The following is a 21,418-nucleotide window of genomic DNA, read 5'->3' as shown; positions in this document are numbered from 1 at the left end:
TATTTTATTTTTAAACTTTGCACAACATATTATAATAACATTACATTGGGAATTGCTTATTATGCTTTTTAATTTTGGTCTTTATTCTTTTGCATTTCTTCCTGCCTGTGAAACTCTTCGCCACCTTAAAATAAGTGTGATAAATTTCTAATAAATTTTCTTGCCTTTTCATAGAATATAATCACTTGAGTCCCACCTTTAAAAAATTGAGGTAAAAACTAAGTTACCATTTTAAATTTTTTCATGTCTCATCTGTTCTTTCTTGCCAATTTAATCAAGCGACATTTTATTTACTTTTTAGCTTCTAAAACAGTGATTTGTTGTATTCTATACTGAATCTAATGTATTATAGAATTGATTGACTTTTTATGTCTTTCACATTCTCATAGGTTCAATGTGTTCCTAACTAAAAGCCAAGGAAAGTAACCTCATCCAATGTGTCAAAATTTTTTTTTACAATTATTTTCCTACATTATTCAATTCTCTATCCTAAACATGGCCTACCTTGATAGTACCCATTCATTTGAAGATATGATTCATTCAGAGCAATGCCAAAAAACAAACTCATGCCTGCAACTAAACTTATTTTACACTGTTAAATTTATTTTCATCCCTTTTACCTGTTAAAGAAAAATAACATCTTCAGGAAGTAAAATTGTTTTATGTTCTTTAGCACAAAGTGCCATATTAAAATCTTTATATAAGAAAAAATAAAGATAATTATAGTTCAAAAGGACGTGACCAAGTAATGCAGAAAAACCATAAGTGTTTAGGAAAAATTCATGCATCAGGGGACTTTGCCTCTAGAGAAATATTTGGCTTGACCAGAGAACAAGAACCTCATAATAAGAAAACTCATAATAAGACACTAGAGAGGAAAAAGGAAACAAGAAAAGAATTTTGTTTTATATCCTTGAGATATTTTATTAGACATAATTATCCATTAGAAATTTTATCTCTAAAGTAAGTATCAGCTCAAAATAAAGACTATTATCAGAGGGGTTGGAGAGATAGTGCAGTAGTAGGGCATTTGCCTTGACCCAGGACAGACCTCGGTTTGATCCCCAGTGTCCCATATGGTCCCCCAAGCCAGGAACTGAGTGCATAGCCAGGAGTAATTCCTGAGCATCACTGGGTATTGGCCCAAAAACCAAAAAAATAAATATTATTATATGAACCATCTCTAAAAAGTACAATGTACATAATGTTTGTACAGTTCAAATAATAGAACAATATACAAAATATACTTTTGGAGGACAACACCTGAAAGTGATCAGGGATTTCTCCTGGCTCTGTGCTCAGAGATCACTCTTGTTGGCTCAAGGGACCAAAAAGATTGTCAAGTATCAAACTTAGGTTGGCCTTCTCCTTGTACAATCATACTGGCTTATCACAATACTTCATTTTTATACAATATATTGTATATAATGTTATACAATGTATGTTGTAAATTATGGATGCATAAAAATTAATATCATAGAAATTAACTCCAGTGAGTACAAGTTAAAAATGAATAAAGGAATAGAAAAATGTTCTAGGGGTTAAGGCTCTTGCCTTACATACAGTTGACCTCTTAGTAACTCATGGGAGTACATTCTGAGCATCATCATGTATGGTTCCCTAAGCCCCAAAATTAATTAATTAAAAATTAAAAATTTTAAAGGTGTTTACAAAACCTTAAACACATATAAACTAATGACAAATTAAATCAATTATGAGAATTTTATTCATGAAAATTTTATACTACCATTAAAAAGGAAGTTTAACTTCATATAGGGTTTTTTGTTTGTTTTCTTTTGTGCTACACCCAGCTTGTGCTCAGGGGTTACTCCCAGTTATGTGCTCAGAAATCACACCTGGCAGGCTCAGGGTATCTTATGGAATGCTAGGCATCAAACCTGGGTTGACTGCATGCAAGGCAAATGCCCTACCTGCTATGCTATCATGCCTGCCCAAACTTTATATAGTTTAAATTTGCTATCTAAAGCCTAAAACAATATTTCTATTCAATCTTCTTTATGGTGAGAAAGGGAGGGCTATCAAAGTACTTTATTTGAAGGACTGGTATAAATAAAAAAACTGAAGTAGATGTTTTGAAACCACTTATAGGAAAGGTAAAGATAACCTCAATGCTTGCAAGCTTCAACTACTCAGGGCATTTGGAGCTTTGAGAAACCATTGTTAAGGCTTAGCTCTCATATTTACTGTACCAAAGTGTATTTGTCAAAGATAGACTCACCATTAAAGGATGGACTAGATGACATTCACACCAGCAGTGAATGAGAGTTCCTTTCTCTCGACATCCCCACCAGCATTGAATTGTTCTTGTTCTTTGTGATATGGGCCAGTCTCTGTGGTGTGAGATAGTACCTCATTGTAGTTTTTATTTGCAGCTCCCTGATGATTAGCAATGTGGAGGATTTTTAATGTGCCTTTTGGCCATTTGTGTTTCTTCTTTGACAAAGTGTCTGTTCATTTCTTCTCCCTATTTTTGATGGGGTTAGATTTTTCTTTCTTGTTAATTTCTGTCAGTACCTTGTATTTGCCCTTGTCTGATGAGTATTGGGGGAATAGATTCTCCCATTCTGTGGGTGGCTTTTGACCCTAGGCACTATTTCCTTTGAGGTGCAGAAAATTCTCAGCTTAATATAGTCCCATCTGTTTATCTCTGTTTTGACTTGTTTGGAGAGTACTCCTTCCTCCTTGAAGATGTCTTTAGTCTTGATATCATGCAGTGTTTTACCAATGTGTTGTTCTATATACCTTATGGTTGCATGCCTGATATCACGATCTTTGATTAATTTAGATTTGAATTTTGTGAATGGTGTAAGATGGGGGTCTGAGTTCATTTTTTTTTCAAGTGGCTAACTAGTTGTACCAAAACCCCTTATTGAAAAGGCTTTCCTTGCTCCATTTTGAATTTATTGCTCCTTTATAAAAGAATTGTAGATTATATGCCTGGGGAACATTGTCAGAATATTCAAGTCTATTCCATTGATCTGAGGATCTCTCTTTATTCCAATACCATGCTGTTTTAATAACTATTACTTTGCAATACAATTTAAAAGTAATGCCTCCCATATTTCCTCTTGAAAGGTTTGAAATAATTCATTAGTGAACCCATCTGGGCCTGGGCTTTAGTTTTTGGGAAGACTTTTGATTACCATTTAAATTTATCCAATAGTGATGGGATTTTTTAGATATGCTACCTCATTATTATTCAACTGTGGAAGGTTATAAAAAGTCCAAAATTTATCCATTTCTTCCAGGTTCTTATGTTTAGTGGCATATAGTTTCTCAAACTAGTCTCTCATTACCCTTTAAATCTTTGCAATATTTGTAGTGATTGTTATCCCTATCCAGGCCAAATGCTAATCTTACCTGATGGCTAGGCCCACCCACTCCTGAGAGGGATCTGTGGTTGTTAATTAGAGGGGCTTGAGAGAGGGGTGGAAAGAGAAACCTCAGGAGAAGGACACAGGATGCAAGAGAGGAGAGACAAGATAAATGCAGAGCAGCTGAAGAAAGCTGCTTAAAAAGTTAGCTGAGAAACCATGTAAGATATGCACATGGCAGTAAAGGGCCTTATAAAAAAGCTTCATGTCTCTTGACCTCTACTGACTGCCTGTGGATCATTTCTTCTCTGTTATCCTGACACATAGAGACCCGTCAGCTGCAAAGTGGTGCATGTGCCTGGCCTGGCTGAGAAAGGCCTCACCATTCATCCACCATCATCCACCACCATCAAGGACTCTTTTTAATTTAATTAATACTTCAGTGATCTCCCATTTTTCATTTCCTTTTTTTTCTGTTTTCAAAATTGAGTTATTTCATTTAAAAAAAGATAAATAACATGGTTAAAATCCTTTTTTACAAATAATGATTATGAAAATTAAACGTTTTCTACCAATAATAGACAACTTTTTTTTCATTTTTTCTAATAGCTGTGTAGTTTTCTTTTTTTTTATTTTTATTTTGATCATAGTGGTTTGCATAGTGTTGACAATAATATTTTAGGTACATATTTACATAAAATCAGGGGGGATTCCCATCACCAAATTGTCCTCCCTACACCTCCGTTTCTGTCCTACTTCCCATTTCCTCTTCCCTCACCCCAGGTCGGCTAGAATATGTGGTCCCCTCTGTATCTAACCCACAACTTAGTAGTCTTGCACTAGTAGTCATGCACTTGTTTGGTCTTGATGGCTCCCTTAGTTCCCCCTCTAACTGGAGGCAGGACTAGCTAGTTCAAGTTGCGTGGTTTTGTTTGAAAAAGAGAAAAGTAATAAACTGGGGTAAGGGTCTAATACACCGAAACTGGGCAGAATCCTTCTAGAGGCTCTCATCATCGATTTGAGAGATGGAGAAAAAGAAGGTGAAACACTCCACCAGTACCAAAAGAAGTGTCAAATATCCAGTGAGGGCTCGAGCTATATCGATAAGCACCACAAAAAAAAAAAAACAGGCAAACAAACAAACGAAAAAAGCAAAACAAACAAAAAACAAACAAAAACAAAAAAACATGCCATGGTCTTGAAATGAGAAACATGGCATAGCACATAACGAAAGAAAAGAAAGGAAGAGAAAATATAAGTATGATTGGAATAGACAACTTTTAATAAACATTTACAGTAATAAGAATAGGTCTAAGTACTTTATATTTGCTAATTCATTGAATATTTACAACAAACCAATGCATATAGCATTGATTTTATATATACTGCTACATTAGAAACAAAATGACATATAATATAGGTAAAAGGTAAGAAAAATGGAGCATAACACTTGGATAAGTTTACTTTTAGAATAAGAATGAATTTAGGGTTAATAAAAAGAAACAAAATGATTTACAAGAAAGAAATGTAAATTATTTTATCAATACAAATAGATGTTTTAGAAGAAAAAAGTATCCAAAAGCAAACTTTACACTTTGGGTTATATAACAAATTTTTATGACTACAAAAATGTAGATGAAACCATACATGAATAAGTCATCTTAAATGCATTAAATGTTCTTAAAAATAAAAAACCCATATTTGCTAAATATTGCATAAACATTTACTAATATTTCATAGTTACGAAAATATTTGAATATTTATTCAACCAAAAATTGTTGAAAAGTGAATATATACCATGCATATCATGACTTTTTCTTTAAAAACATAGTCTGGGAGCTAGAGCAATAATAAGTGAGGAGGGTTCTTGCCTTGCACACAGCCTACCTGGGTTCAACCCCTAGCATCTCCTATAGTGCCTGAGCACTCAATGCCAGGAGTGATTTCTGAGTGCAAAGTCAGGAACAAAAACCCTGACCATAACTGGATGCGGCCCAAAAACAAAAGCAAAAATGTCTAGGGGCTAGAGAGGTATTACAATAGGTAAGGCACTTGCCTTACTTGTGGACACTGAGGATTCGATCCCCAACACTCCATATGATCTCTTGATCCTTAACTCCTGGTTCTGTGCTCAGTGTAATCTTGAGATAATTACCTCAGATAATCTTCAGGTAATTACCCTAAGTACAGAACCAGGAGTAAACCCTGAGCCCTGCTGGGTGTGCTTCTCCCCAAAAAAGTTTGGTAAGATTTGTTCCATTCATTTGAGAGTACATAGCTATAGTTAGCATAGGGATACTGCATTTGACTTTTTAGTTTCTTATTTTCTCTATTAGAATCAGAACATATAAATATATGAAATGAAATAAAAAATTAATACTGACTTCAAAGACAAAGTTATAATTCTGCAAGGAATTAAAAACTCTATAGATCACACAATATAATCAGTGTCATACTGTTGTAAATACAAATAGATAGTATAAGGCCTGATAAATAACATAAAGGATGGAGCATATGCTTAGTAGGTAGAACTCAAGTTTGATGACTAGCATTACAGTACGTATTCTGGTGGCTCTCAGCATAGGTAGACCCAAGTAATACTAGTACTTAGTAATACAAAACACTAAGCCATATGGCCTGCTCTGTACTACTCAAGTACTACTGAACATTGCTTAAGAATCAGCCAAAGATAGTAAGAATAAAATAAGCTATATTACCAAGAGACAGATCCTACAAACAGGGAACAAAAAGATTATTGAGGGGTCAGAGTGATAGTACTAGAGGGAGGGCACTCACTTTACCACTGCAAAATTGGGTTGTCTACAGCATCCCATACTGTTCATGCCTGCCAGGAGTAAGCCCTAAACACTGCTGGTGGCACCAAAAATTTTTTTGAAAAAGAAAGAAAACCAATATGGTAAAAGGAGTGGCTTTCAAACATTAGTATAATGTGTATTTTGAGAGCCATACTTGTTGGTGCTAAGGGGTCACTCCAGGCAGAACTCTGAGGGACAGACAGTGCCAGGGACTGAACCTGGGAACTCTAAAACATGCATTCCAGCCCTTTTAGTCCTCTTCACAGACTTCAAAACTGATGCTTTTCTTTTCTTTCTTTCTTTCTTTTTTTTTTTTTTTTTTTTTGGTTAAAAATATTAGGTAACATTTTGGCTTTATAATTTTGGAGCTTTAATTTTGATTATTCATCAGTATGAATTCCCTGATGACGAATGAGATTGGAGCCACTACTAAAGGTCTTCCCACATTCCTTACAGTTAAAGGGTTTTTCACCAGAGTGAATTCTTAGATGCCAAGTCAGGTTTGAACATTTGTTAAAGGCCTTCCCACATTCATTACACTCATATGGTTTTTCATCTGTATGAATTCTCTGGTGTTGAAAGAGTTGTGAGTTCTGAGTAAAGGCCTTCCCACATTTCAGGCATTCAAAAGGTTTCTCCCCAGCATGAATTCTCTGATGCTGATGAAGTTGTGAGCTCTGAGTAAAGGCCTTCCCACATTCCTTACAATCATAAGGTTTTTCACCACTGTGAATTCTCTGATGATTAGTAAGTGCTGAGCCACTACTAATGCTTTACCACACTCCTTGCATTCATAGGGTTTCTCACCAGTATGAATTCTTTGATGCTGAACAAGCTTTGAGCTCTGAGTAAAAGCTTTGCCACAGACCTTATATTCATAGGGTTTCTCACCGGTATGGATTCTCACACGCTGAAAAAGCTGTGAGCTCTTAGTAAAAGCTTTCCTACAGACTCTACATTCATAAGGTTTTTCCCCAGTGTGAATTCGCTGATGGTCAATAAGATTGGAGCAATAACTAAAGGCCTTGCCACATTCCTTACATTCATAGGGCTTCTTACCAGTGTGAATTCTTTGATGCTGTGAAAGGTAAAAACTACAACTAAAGGCCTTTCCACACTCTTTACATTCAAAGGGCTTTGCTCCAGTATGAATTTTCAGCTGCCAAGTAACATGTGAGCCACAACTAAAGAATTTCCCACACTCCTTACATTCATAAGATTTTTCCCCTCCATGAATTCTCTGATGTTGAATAAATTGTGAATTCTGACTAAAGACCTTTCCACACTTCTTACATTCATAGGGTTTATCTGCATTATTAATTATTTGGTGTAAAGTAAAAAATGTCCGTTGAATTAAGGTGGGCATATATTCATGAGTGAGTATTTCTTGGCTGAAGTGTCCATTTTGATAACCAGTTTGCCTATCGAAGTGGTTTCTGTAATCCAAAATATTTCTGAAACTGGAGTATTCAAGGCCTTGCTTTGTAAGACTCATTAATTCCCTCTGGCATGCTTCTATATCATAAACTTCCTTCTTTAGAGATAATAGCTTTGTTTCACACATTGATTCCAGATCTGAACACAAGCCTCTTGTTAGCTCTCTGCCAATCATCCAGGGCTCTTTTCCTTGTTCCAGCAAGGATATAACTTGAGGTTTAGAAATGTAAAGTCCCATTGAAACCAGATTGCTATAGTTCTCTAACATCATGTCTCTGTACAAGTTCCTCTGGGCAGGATCCAGGCACTCCCACTCCTCCTGAGAGAAGTCTATGGACACATCACTGAACATCATTGCTCCCTGGGCTATGGCTTTCAATACTGCAGTTGCGGATCAGTCATCCAGGCTATTTTCACAGTTCAGAGATCGTGATGGCGCAGATCGCCAGGGACGTCTCGACCCCGGCCGGGCCTCTCGCCTCCCTCCGGGCCAAGGGTCCCCCAGGACAGCGAAGGGGGCGGCCCGGACCCATTTTTCATTTCTAATCCAATTTATCAAGTTTCTCTCTCTCCCTTTGTGAGTTTTGCCAGTGGTTTATCAATCTTGTTTGTTTTTCTCAAAGAACCAACTTTTGCTTTTGTTGATATTTTGTATTTTTTTTTTTTTTGGATTTCACTTCTTTGATTTCTGCTCTAAGCTTTGTTATTTCCTTCTGCCTACCTATTTTTCATTTCTTTTGTTGATTATTTTTCTAATTTTATAAGCTTTGTCATTAAGCTATTCATGTAGGCCCCTCTTTCCTTCCTGATGTGTGCTTGCAAAGCTATACATTTTCCTCTAAGTACCACTTTTGCTGTGTCTCATAAATTTTGATTATTCATGTCTTCATTGTCATTTGTTTCCATTTGTTTTGATTTCCTCTTTGATTTCATCTCTTACCCACTAGTACTAAAGTAGTAAGCTGTTTGATTTCCAGCTGTTAAAGTTTTTCTTCTGTGTTCCTTTGTAGTTCACATCTAATTTCAGTGCCTTGTGATCAGCAAAGGTAGTCTTCATAATTTCTATCCTCTTAATTTTATGAAGCTATGTTTTATGGGCCAGCATGTGGTCTATCTATTTCTTCCAGGTTCTCAAGTTTCATGGCATAGAGTTTCTCAAAGTGATCTCCGGTTACCTTTTAAATCTCTGCAATACCTCTAGTGATTATTACCCTTTCCCAGGTCAAATGCTAATCTTACCTGATGAGCACCCACTCCTGAGAGGGGTCTGGTCTGTGATTGTTAATTAGAGGGGCTTGTCTGTTGTTGTTAATTAAAGGACAATGACCCATGTGAATTGGACTAGAATGTGTATTCAGGTTTCTGGGGATACAGTGCCCTATATATATCTACTAGCCCACTTTCTTCTATTTCTCTTTTCAGAGCTAGTATATGTTTTTGGGCTTCAGTCTGGTTGACATATCAATAGGTGACAGGGCAGTGTTGAGATCTCCCACAATTATTATGTTGATATTGATATCTTTTTACAGATTTGTCAACAATTGTATTTAATATTTTTCTGGTCCCTCATTGGGTGCATATATGTTTAGGAGAGTGATTTCTCTTGTTTTACATATCCCTTGAGTAGTAAGAAATGCCCATCTTTGTCTCTTACAACTTTTCCTGAAAAAACTGGAAATTGAGTTCCTATATGATCCATCTATACTACTCCTTGGGATACAACTTAGGAACACACAACAAAATTCAAAAATACCTTCCTCACACCTATATTTATTGCAGCACTATTTACAATAGCCAGACTCTGGAAATAACTAAGATGCCCTTTAATAGAGGAATGATTAAAGAAACTGTGGTACATGTACACAATGGAATGTTATGCAGTCATCAAGAGAGATGAAGTAATGAAATTTTCCTATAATATGCATACATGGAATCTATTATGCTGAGTGAGATAAGTCAGAGAGAGAGAGACACAGAATAGTCTCACTCATCTATGGGTTTTAAGAAAAATTAAGGACATTATTGTAATAATCTTTAGAGATAATAGATATGAGGGCCAGAAGGATGAACTCACAATATGAAGCTCACCACAAAGAATAGTGGTGCAGTTAGGGAAATAACTACACTAACAACTATCATGACAATCTTAATGAGTGAGAGAAGTAGAATGCCTGTCTTCAATACAGGCAAGGGTGAGCATTGGTGGTGGGAATGTTGCACTGTTGAAGTGGGGTGTTCTGTTTGTGACTGAAACCCAACTACAACCAATTTGTAACCATGGTGCTTAAATAATGATTTTATATATGAAAAAAAACAACCTTTTTAAAACCAGAATAAAGGGACATACAATAAAAGTGGGAGAAGCAGGCTTGTAAAACAAAACAAAACAAAAAACAAAAAGTAAACAGGGGCTCACCATGTAGATTCATGGGCCCTTCTCTTGCACAATTTGGTTACACAGTTATCTAATTATCTGATGAACTTAATCAGTTCATCCAGGTAGTGTATCCCCTAAGTGTAGCTCCTCCTTAAACCAAAGTAATGTAAATAATTAATTGCTATTAATTTATGAAGGAAAAAAGCCTAGAAAACCACACCACCTCTACTCCCCAATATACAGTTGCCATGTTTGAATCCAACCAGCTTCATAGACTCTATTCTAGAAAAAGATGTAAGTCAAGCCATGAAAAGTTATGGGTTCACCATCCACATGCTGGTAATTTTGGGAAGAAAAGTGGGCCATGTCCCCACCCTGCCAATGTCTTACAAGATGCAATCACCACCCTTAATTGTCTTTTTGTCATTGTCCCCTGTCCACCACTCATCTATAGTTTGTTGAGGAGATACCAATTTGGTGATAATTCCATGCATGCCTTTATTTGAGATAACACCACCAGGAATACAGAATCGGTGCCCAATCTACAAAAAACTAGTCATGAAGGGGACCAATTATACTAGCAGTTCGAAGGGTTAGGGAGAAGGATAGGAGATGCATGCTGGGATTGGGGGTGGAGGGAGAACAACTCTGGTGGTAGGAATTCCCATGATTCAATGTCAATATGTACCTAAAATATTACTCTGAAAGATTTTTAATCCACTTTGGTCAAAATAAAAAGTATAAAAACATTAAAATAAAAAAATAATATTTAAAAAATAATTACTTTATGATTCTGGAGCAGTGGTGCAAAAAGTATGAAGTCTGTCTTGTGCACACTATCCTAGGATGGACCACAGTTCAATCCCCTGGCATCTCATATTGTCACTACCTGTAACAGGTATGTCTCCATTATTAGTGAAGCACGCACCAGACGTGTCTTTTGGCTTTCCTGGTGCAGTGTCTGATTTCCCTCCAGCCAGAAGGCCCATTAGAGAAGTCAATCATAACCCCTGCATGGATTACTGGCTATATTTCTGACATGGCTGTGACATTATTTATCTCTTTACTTTTATTTATTTGACTTTGTCTCCTTTGCTAACTACAGATATTCGGCCTTAGTTATCCTGCGATCTTTTTTTTAATTCTATTTAAACACCTTGATTACATACATGATTGTGTTTGGGTTTCAGTCATGTAAAGAACACCACACATCACCAGTGCAACATTCCCATCACCAATGTCCCAAGTCTCCCTCCTCCCCACCCGACCCCCGCCTGTACTCTAAACAGGCTCTCCATTTCCCTCATACATTCTCATTATTAGGACAGTTCAAAATGTAGTTATTTCTCTCATAAACTCATCACTCTTTGTGGTGAGCTTCCTGAGGTGAGCTGGAACTTCCAGCTCTTTTCTCTTTTGTGTCTGAAAATTATTGCAAGAATGTCTTTCATTTTTCTTAAAACCCATAGATGAGTGAGACCATTCTGCGTTTTTTTCTCTCTCTCTGACTTATTTCACTCAGCATAATAGATTCCGTTTGCATCCATGTATAGGAAAATTTCATGACTTCATCTCTCCTGACAGCTGCATAATATTCCATTGTGTATATGTACCACAGTTTCTTTAGCCATTCGTCTGTTGAAGGGCATCTTGGTTGTTTCCACAGTCTTGCTATGGTAAATAGTGCTGCAATGAATATAGGTGTAAGGAAGGGGTTTTTGTATTGTATTTTTGTGTTCTTAGGGTATATTCCTAGGATTGGTATAGCTGGATCGTATGGGAGCTCAATTTCCAGTTTTTGGAGGAATGTCCATATTGCTTTCCATAAAGGTTGAACTAGAAGGCATTCCCACCAGCAATCTTATTAGAAATTTTCAGCACCAAAGACTGCTAAATTCCCCGCTGGCCAGTATATTTGCAACTCAAAGGTTGAGCCAAGCCAGTTCCCAGCAACTTGCTTTTTCCTGCTCTCAGCTTCATGGTGCTAACAATAGCTTCTGCCTTTCTTGAATTCTACTTTCCAAAGGCTGTGAACTTCTTGCAAAGCAGAACACCCCCGTCTCATGTTTCACCTTACCTCTAGCAGGCCTCTTTCTCACTTACATCTGGTAGTTATTTGATATGTAGATTCTAGGGTCTGGTACCATTGTATTGTTCCTCCTAATGATCCTCTGCCCTTTGTTTCCCTGAAATTGCCTTGCATACCATAATTGTGCTTAAAATGTCATCAGCTGAAAAGTAAAGTTTGTCTCTTGTCTCATAGACATAAGTCCCCACACAATGCATTTTGTGTGGTCTTTATTATTTCATATTTCATATTCGTCTGCTCGTGTACTCGCTTTCCTCTCATGAAGGGTTTCTGACCCCACTAAGGTTTTGCTTAGGGATGCAAGACGTCTGCAGCACCATATGATCCCACAAGCCAGGAGTGATTTCTGATCACATAGCCAGGAGTAACCCCTGAGTGTCACTGGGTGTGGCCAAAGAAACAAAAAAAATTTAAGCACCATGGTTACAAAAATGTTTATTACTGGGTTTCACTGTTCACCAGTGTTTTTTTTCCTCCCACCAATGTTCCCAGTTTCCCTCTGATTCTCTGGGCACCTTCCTCTTAGCAGACATTTTACTTCTTTCTCTCTTCATTTTTGTTCTCTTTAGACACTATTGATTGCATTACTATTAATGAAGGGGTAAGTATACATACATGCATATATGTAAGTATATAACTCTATACCTTTAGCAACTTTTTTTTTGTTCAGAGTAATCAGTTCCCACTATAATTTCATAGTTGTCCTTTCTCTATCCTCACTATACTGCTCTACTATTTGCTTTTTGTTTGTTTGTCTGTTTGTTTTTTGGTTTTTGGGTCACACCTGGCAGTGATCAGGGGTTATTTCTGGATCTATGCTCAGAAATCTTTCCTGGCAGGATCAGGGGACCATATGGGATGCTGGGATTCGAGCCACTGATATTCTGCATGCAAGGCAAATGCCTTACCTCCATGTTATCTCTCTGGCCCCTGCTCCACTATTTGTAGAATACTTCCTACCATGGATTTGTCTTTCTGGATCTCATTTATATTGTCTCTGGATAATCTTATCATGCTATCTTTAATTTTTCTTATGAGTGTGATTATTCTACATTTATAATTCTACTTCTGACTTATTTCACATACCATGATACTCTCCATGTCCATCGATGTATAAGAAAATTTCATGACTTCATTTTTCTTTTTTTAATAATGATTATTATTTTGACAAAAATAGATTACATATCTTTCACAGAATATTTAAGTACATATTGATATTGAATTAGGGGAATTCCCACCACCAAATCTGTCCTCCCTCCACCCTTGTTCCTAGCATGCTTCCCATATTCCTCTTTCTTTTCTAGACACTTTAAGAGAGTAAAAAAACTTGTTCATGTACATTATCTTCTAACTCTCCAAAGTTAAGTATCAATATTTATTTTTTAAAATTTTTTATTCAAACAAATTTATTACATACATAATTATGTTTGGGCTTCAGTCATGTAAAGAACACCACCCATCACCAGTGCAACATTTTCATCACCAATATCCCAAATCTTCCTCCTCCCCACCCAACCCCCGCCTGTACTCTAGACAGGCTTTCTAGTTCCCTTGTACATTCTCATTATTAGGATAGTTCAAAACATAGTTATTTCTCTAACTAAACTCATCCCTGTTTGTGGTGAGCTTCCTGAAGTGAGCTGTAACTTCCAGCTCTTTTCTCTTTTGAGTCTGAAAGTTATTATTGCAAGAATGTCTTTCATTTTTCTTAAAATACATAGATGAGTGAGACCATTCTGCGTTTTTCTCTCTCTCTCTCTGTCTCTTATTTCACTCAGCAAATAGATTCCATGTACATCCATGTATAGGAAAATTTCATGACTACATCTCTTCTGATGGCTGCATAATATTCCATTGTGTAAAAGTACCACAGTTTCTTTAGCCATTCATCTGTTGAAGGGTATCTTGGCTGTTTCCAGAGTCTTGCTATGGTAAATAGTGCTGCAATGAATATAGATGTAAGGAAGGGATTTTTGTAATGTATTTTTGTGTTCCTAGGGTATATTCCTAGGAGTGGTATAGCTGGGTCGTATGGGAGCTCGATTTCCAGTTTTTGAAGGAATCTCCATATTGCTTTCCATAAAGGTTGAACTAGACAGCATTCCCACCAGCAGTGGATAAGAGTTCCTTTCTCTCCACATCCCCGCCAACACTGCTTGTTCTCATTCTTTGTGATGTGTGCCAATCTCTGGGGAGTGAGGTGGTACCTTATAGTTGTTTTTTTTTTTGTTTTTTTTTTTTTTGGTTTTTGGGCCACACCCGGTGACGCTCAGGGGTTACTCCTAGCTATGCGCTCAGAAGTCGCTCCTGGCTTGGGGGACCATATGGGACGCCGGGGGATCGAACCTCGGTCCGTCTCCTAGGCTAGCGCAGGTAAGGCAGGCACCTTACCTCCAGCGCCACCGCCCGGCCCCTTTATAGTTGTTTTGATTTGTATCTCCCTGATGACTAGTGATGTGGAGCATTTTTTCATGTGTCTTTTGGCCATTTGTATTTCTTCTTTATCAAAGTGTCTGTCCATTTTTCTCCCCATTTTTTTGATGGGAGTAGATGTTTTATTCTTGTAAATTTCTGTCAGTGCCTTGTATATTTTGTAGATTAGCCCCTTTTCTGATGGGTATTGGGTGAATAGTTTCTCCCACTCAGTTGGGGGCTCTTGTATTCTGGGAGCTATTTCTTTTTGAGATGCAGAAGCTTCTCAGTTTAATATATTCCCATTTGTTAATCTCTGCTTTCACTTGCTTGGAGAGTGCAGTTTCCTCTTTGAAGATGTCTTTAGTCTCAATGTTCTGGACTGTTTTACCTACGTGTTGTTCTATATATCTTACGGTTTTGGATCTGATATCGAGGTCTTTCATCCATTTGGATTTAACCTTCGTACATGATGTTAGCTGGACATCTAAGTTCAGTTTTTTGCAAGTGGCTAGCCAGTTGTGCCAACACCACTTGTTGAAGAGGCTTTCTTTGCTCCATTTAGGATTTCTTGCTCCTTTATCAAAAATTAGGTGATTGTATGTCTGGGGAACATTCTCTGAGTATTCAAGCCTATTCCACCGATCTGAGGTCCTGTCTTTATTCCAATACCATGCTGTTTTGATAACTATTGCTTTGTAGTACAGTTTAAAGTTGGGAAAAGTAATTTTTCCCATATTCTTTTCCCCAATGATTGCTTTAGCTATTCTAGGGTGTTTATTGTTCCAAATGAATTTCAAAAGTGCCTGATCCACTTCTTTGAAGACTGTCATGGGTATCTTTAGAGGGATCGCATTAAATCTGTACAATGCTTTGGGGAGTATTGCCATTTTAATGATGTTAATTCTGCCAATCCATGAGCCACGTATGTGCTTCCATTTCCGCATATCCTCTCTTATTTCTTAGAGCAGAGTTTTATAGTTTTCTTTCTAAAGGTCCTTCACATTTTTAGTCAAGTTGATTCCAAGATATTTGAGTTTGTGTGGCACTATTGTAAATGGGGTTGTTTTCTTAATGTCCATTACTCCCTTATTACTATTTGTGTATAGAAAGGCCATTGATTTTTGTGTGTTAATTTTGTAGCCTGCCACCTTGCTATATGAGTCTATTGATTCTAGAAGCTTTTTCGTAGAGACTTTAGGGATTTCTAGGTAGAGTATCATGTCATCTGCAAACAGTGAGAGCTTGACTTTTTCCTTTCCTATCTGGATTTTCTTGATATCTTTTTCTTGCCTAATCGCTATAGCAAGTACTTTCTGTGCTATGTTGAATAGGGAGTGGTGAGAGAGTACAGCCTTGTCTTCTGCCAGAATTTAGAGGAAAGGCTTTCAGTTTTTCTCCATTGAGGACAATATTTGCCTCTGGCTTGTGGTAGATGGCCTCAACTATATTGAGAAAGGTTCCTTCCATTCCCATCTTGCTGAGAGTTTTGATCAAGAATGGGTGTTAGACCTTATCAAATACTTTCTCTGTGTCTATTGATATGATCATGTGATTTCTATTTTTCTTGTTGTTGATGTTGTGTATTATGTTGATAGATTTATGGATGTTAAACCAGCCTTGCATTTCTGGGATGAAACCTACTTGATCATAGTGGATAATCTTCTTAATGAGGCGCTGAATCCTATTTGCCAGGATTTTGTTGAGGATCTTTGCATCTACACTCATCAGCGATATTGGTCTGTAATTTTCTTTTTTTGTAGCATCTCTGTCTCGTTTAGGTATCAAGGTGATGTTGGCTTCATAAAAAATTTTGGAAGTGTTTCTGTTTGTTCAGTTTCATGATAGAGTATTGCCAGGATTGGTAGTAGTTCCTCTTGGAAATTTTGAAAGAATTCCATAGTGAATCCATCTGGGTCTGAGCTTTTGTTTTTGGGCAGACATTTAAATACCGTTTTAATTTCATCAATAGTGATGAGTGTGTTTAGATATGCTACATCCTCTTCCTTCAACTGTGGAATATTTTAAGAGTCCAAGAAATTATCCATTTCTTCCAGGTTTTCATTTTTAGTGGCGTAGAGTTTCTCAAAGTAGTTTCTGATTACCCTTTGAATCTCTGCCATATCAGTAGTGATCTCTCCTTTATCATTCCTTATATGATTTATAAAGATTCTCTCTCTCTTCTGGAGCCTTTTTTTTGGCCCACTCCCTAGAGTTTCACACGACATGACAGGAGATAGACACACACAGGCAGCACTCACAATTTTTCACAGTCGGGCTCCACTCGGCATGCATAGTTTCATAGATTTTCCCAGCCTGATGTCATGAGCAGGGGACCTGGCTTCTGCAAAGTACTGCTTATGATGTAGACATTTTTGTCTCTCTGATGAATGATTGCAAAGCTATGTTTTCCTCTTAATGCCTCTTTTTCTGTGTCCCACGAATTCTGATTATTAGTGTCTTCATTCTTATTTGTTTCCAGAAATCTTTTTATTTCCTCTTTTATTTAATCTCTAAGACACTGGCTATTCAGTACTGAGCTCTTTAATACTCCGGTATTAAAAGTTGTTTCTCCATTTTTTTTTTGTAATTCACTTCTACCCTGCATTGTGGTCAGAGAAGATAGTTGATATGATTTGTATCCTCTTGATTTTTATGGATGTATGTTTTATACACCAGCATTTGGTCTATCTTGGAGAATGTCCCAGGTGCATTGGAGAAGAAATTGTATTTAGCTTATTGGGTATGTTATATGTGAGTATATATATGTATATATACATATATATACTCTCTCTTTATCTCTTTATATATATATATACACATAAATATATACACACACTAAACCACTCTCTTCCTTTAAAGCCAATATACTGTTTTTGAGTTTTAGCCTGGTTGATCTTTCAAGTTGTGACAGAGTGCTGAAATCTCCCAACAATTTGTGTTGCTATTGACATCTTTCTTCAAATATATTAGCAGTTTTTAAGTATTTAATATTTTTCTGGTCCTCATTTACTAGAACTTTCTGTAATAAGTGTAGACCCATTCCCCTTGCCTTCTCATACTGCTGGTAGGCCTGCAGCCAAAAAAAAATTACTCCACAAAAGCCACAGTAACCTCTTTGTTTGACTTGCATTACTGTGTGTTCTCTATTTCTTTTGGGACAAAGCCAAGCAAGACTGGCTAACAGTATATGCAACTAAGGCTGCTACTAGTGCTTCAGCAGCATGCATACAAAAAAGACTGCTGCTAGATTGGATTTACAATTATAGTGGGTTACATTCTAATTATTTGAATTTGTCTGGCATTTAAATGAGCCACAGTGGTGAATTAAGTAAAGATATGATGGGGGCCTACTTTTTCTCTGCATTTTTGGTATCTTTGTTGCAATTGCATTATAATACAAGAGCTAAATAAAAGAGAAATAATGAACCCAAACTATAAGACTTTGGGCTGAGGTTTATTCATAATACAACCTTAAGATATTTAATGCTTTTTGTGTCTCAGTAAGACCCATTTTTCTAGAAGATAGAGATGATTTTATAGATTTTTATTCATTTTAGTCATTAAATTTTCTTCATTTTGTTATCCAACTTTATTTTTTATCCAAAATACAAGGTAGAGACTATAATACCTAGAGTATAAAAAGCATCATATATATGTCAAATCAATCATATTCCTAGGATCTGATGAGTGACCATCACGGCTCTATTTTCTTATGGACTGTCTTAATAATTAGGTTTCTTTGTTTCTTAGTAACCATGTTAAATAACAGCCACAGTTTCCAGAAAAAGAGAAACTTCACACATATTTTATACTTTCTTTTCTTTTTCTTGTATGCTGACATTGATGAGAAGCTAAATATGTTCATTTGTTCAAATATTTAAAGTTTTTTCTTTGTGAAAAGAAGTCAATTCACCGATTTCATTTATTTCCCTTAAAATAGGGAATATCATTTTATCACATGTATTTAGTGGGACTTGAAGATCACAAAATAGGTTTTAATCAAAAGTCAATCTGAAAATCACTGTAGGCAGGAAAAATGTCATTTAATACTGAATTACAATATTTTATACTTAAGAAATAGTTTAAAATTCAAATTTGGTAGAATCTGAAGAATAAAATTTATGGCATTTAAAAATGATAAATGCTAGTTTTTCCCATACCTGGAGGAGGCTATGTGATGCTGCACTCTAAAATTTTATATTTACAACTAATGGTAAGTTAATAAATTTGATTTAAAAATAAATGAGTATATAATTGGGGCCCAGAGTGGTAGTGCAGCGGTAAGGTATTTGATTTGCATGTGGCTGACCCAGCATGGACCTTGGTTCAATCCCTAGTGTCCCATATGGCCCCCCAAGCCAGGAGTGATTTCTGAGTGCATATTTAGGAGTAAACCCTGAGTGTCACCGGTGTAGCCCAAAAAACAAACAAACAGAAAACAAACCAAAAATGAGTATATATTAAACTTTATAAGCTGAGGAAAATATTTACAAGTAAAAACTGAAAGAGTAGAACATAATAATAAATTCAAATACAAAATTTATGTGAAAGTACACTGTAGTGATGACCAGTGCTAGAGTCTGATGATAGTTTTTAGTTTTCTCTGATAACTTCTAGCTTCATGCCCTTTGCAAATAATTTTGCCAACTGAGAGGATTAGAACAAATTAACTTAGCAATCAATTCTATCTTTAAATTCTAAAATTAACATGGAATTAAAATTTTTCCAATGAATCAAATTATAGAGCCAAATAAAGAAACAATAGGCAGCAACTTTCAAGAATATAAGAAAATATCATGAACAAAGAAATCAAATCAAAATATGTAGTAAAGTAGAGGAAAGATAATATGAACAATGTAGGAAAGGGGAAATATTTCTGGTTAAGTACAAGACTTATATCATGCTGATTATATAATGATCAGCTTTATCATTTAAATTTTAACTTTTTGATGTCAAAAAACATCATATATAATTTTATGAAGTATACATCAACCTAATAAACTGATTTACAGTCATTTAATAAAGCCTAAATATGAAATATTTCTCTGACACTTTACAATGCCTTTTCTTCAATCAGCTTTAAAGAACAAGACAATCCATTTAGGAAATCTTCCTGAGATGCATAAAATGACTATAGAGTCTGCTTATTGACACTTTCATCTCCTTGTTCCTGAATGTGTAGATGACAGGATTCAGAAAAGGAGTGATAAATGCATCAAAAATAGCAAGATATTTATCCAGGTGTGATGTGGGATAAGGCCACGTATAGAAAAACATCAGTGGTCCAAAGAACAAAACCACGACGGTAATATGAGCTGACAAAGTGGAAAGGGCCTTGGATAAACCACTAAAAGAATGATTCCAAACAGTGAACAGAATGAAGATGTAGGAAATGACCAACAAGATGAAAGAACCCACAGAAATGAATCCACTATTGATAGTGACCATGAACTGTAGTTTTTGAGTGTCTATGCAGGCAAGTCTGAGTAGCCGGGGAAGATCACAGTAAAAGCTGTCTAATATGTTAGGGCCACAAAAAGGCAAATCTACCACAAAAACTAATTGAACCAATGAATGAAGGAGACCAATGACCCAGGAGGTGAGTAAAAAGTATAGACATGTTCGAGGACTCATAATCGTTAGGTAATGGAGAGGCTTACAAATAGCCACATATCTGTCAAAAGCCATTGCTATGAGCAGCACCATTTCAGTGCCACCAACGGCATGGCTAAAGAAGATCTGTGTAAGACATCCACAAAAGGTGATGGTTTTGTGCTTCTTGAAAATATCACTAATCATTTTAGGGGCTGTGATTGAACAAAATTGCATATCAATGACTGAGAGGTTAGCAAGAAGGAAGTACATGGGGGTGTGCAGATGATCATCCAAGGTGACAGTGAACACAATGACAAAGTTTCCCATCATACTTGCAAAGTAGAACAAAAAAGAGAATACAAAAAGGGGAAGTTGAATCTCCCATGAATTTGTGAATCCCAGGAACACAAACTCTGATACTATGGAGTAATTGTTTGTATCCATTGCCTCAGACACAAGGGTTAGTTTTCATGTTACCTATAATAAGAAAAAAAACTGACTTTTCAATTATTAATGTACATGGAAGAAAAGGCTTCAGTCCATGAAACAGTGACCATTTTAACATCTCATAGTGCTATCTACATCGTGTGCATATTGGTCACCTAGTCATTGGTGTCATCTGGTTTCCCTATTATTTTATGGTTTCCAAAACTAATACTACTGAACCTATTTCCCTCTTCTTTTTTTCCAGTATGACAGAATAGTTCTGATTTCCTTATATTGAACTGTTTTACTTCAAAGACATATAACTTCATCTTCAAATATTTTTGCTTATGATTTCTTGGGAATGGATTCAGTAGAATTATTTATCAATACTAGCATATCACTTTCAAAATCTCTTTGTAGGATTTAGGAAAGTAGCTCAAAGGGTTGGAGCATATACTTTGCATGTGGAAAATTCCAGACTTAATTCCTAGCACCACCTGATACCCCCATGTTCAATCCACAGCAGCACATGGTCCCCCAAACAACCACTGGGAGTGATGATCTTGAGCACCAAAATAGGAGTTACTTACATGTCTCCAAATACTAAAAGATGCAGTCCTTCAGGTGTTTTTTTAATCTATTTTCTATTATTGATATATTCCATTTTTCTCCATCAACCAGGAATTTTTACAGGACTTGGTTTTATTCTAATTGCTTAATAATAAAGTTAATCTACAAGCTACACAATATTTGCACATGAATAGCTCTCATCAAAATAAATGATTTCTTTATTATATATTCTCTATTAGTTTGAAATAATTCTCAGTAACTAATTACCAGTTGTGATAAGGATCCTAAAATAGTCAATAGTATCTTCTTTGATAAATGCATATTAAAAATTTTCTCAGCAAGAGATAATTAACTCCTA

At 36.2% G+C, this 21,418-nt stretch overlaps 2 protein-coding genes across 2 annotated transcripts; both read right to left on the bottom strand.

Moving 5' to 3' along the window:
- Positions 1-6,377: 6,377 nt before the first annotated feature.
- LOC126001364 (zinc finger protein 383-like) lies at positions 6,378-7,997 on the bottom strand. The gene is given in 2 exon segments (XM_049768617.1): positions 6,378-6,920; positions 6,923-7,997. Coding segments are annotated over 2 exon segments (1,410 nt in total). The 5' UTR covers positions 7,944-7,997; the 3' UTR covers positions 6,378-6,531.
- An 11,572-nt stretch (positions 7,998-19,569) lies between these two features.
- LOC126001449 (olfactory receptor 4F15-like) lies at positions 19,570-20,514 on the bottom strand. Its single transcript, XM_049768719.1, has one exon. It carries the CDS (start codon positions 20,506-20,508, stop codon positions 19,570-19,572), a length of 939 nt encoding a protein of 312 aa, XP_049624676.1. The 5' UTR covers positions 20,509-20,514.
- Between the last annotated feature and the right edge of the window lie 904 nt (positions 20,515-21,418).

The sequence above is a fragment of the Suncus etruscus genome, chromosome 2, assembly GCF_024139225.1.
Source record: "Suncus etruscus isolate mSunEtr1 chromosome 2, mSunEtr1.pri.cur, whole genome shotgun sequence".
Lineage (NCBI taxonomy): Eukaryota > Metazoa > Chordata > Mammalia > Eulipotyphla > Soricidae > Suncus > Suncus etruscus.
This window is presented reverse-complemented; position numbering and strand designations above follow the sequence as displayed.

What these genes read in the sequence shown, in the direction of transcription:
- LOC126001449 (XM_049768719.1), bottom strand. Translation starts at nt 20,508, where the DNA reads ATGGATACAAACAATTACTCCATAGTATCAGAGTTTGTGTTCCTGGGA.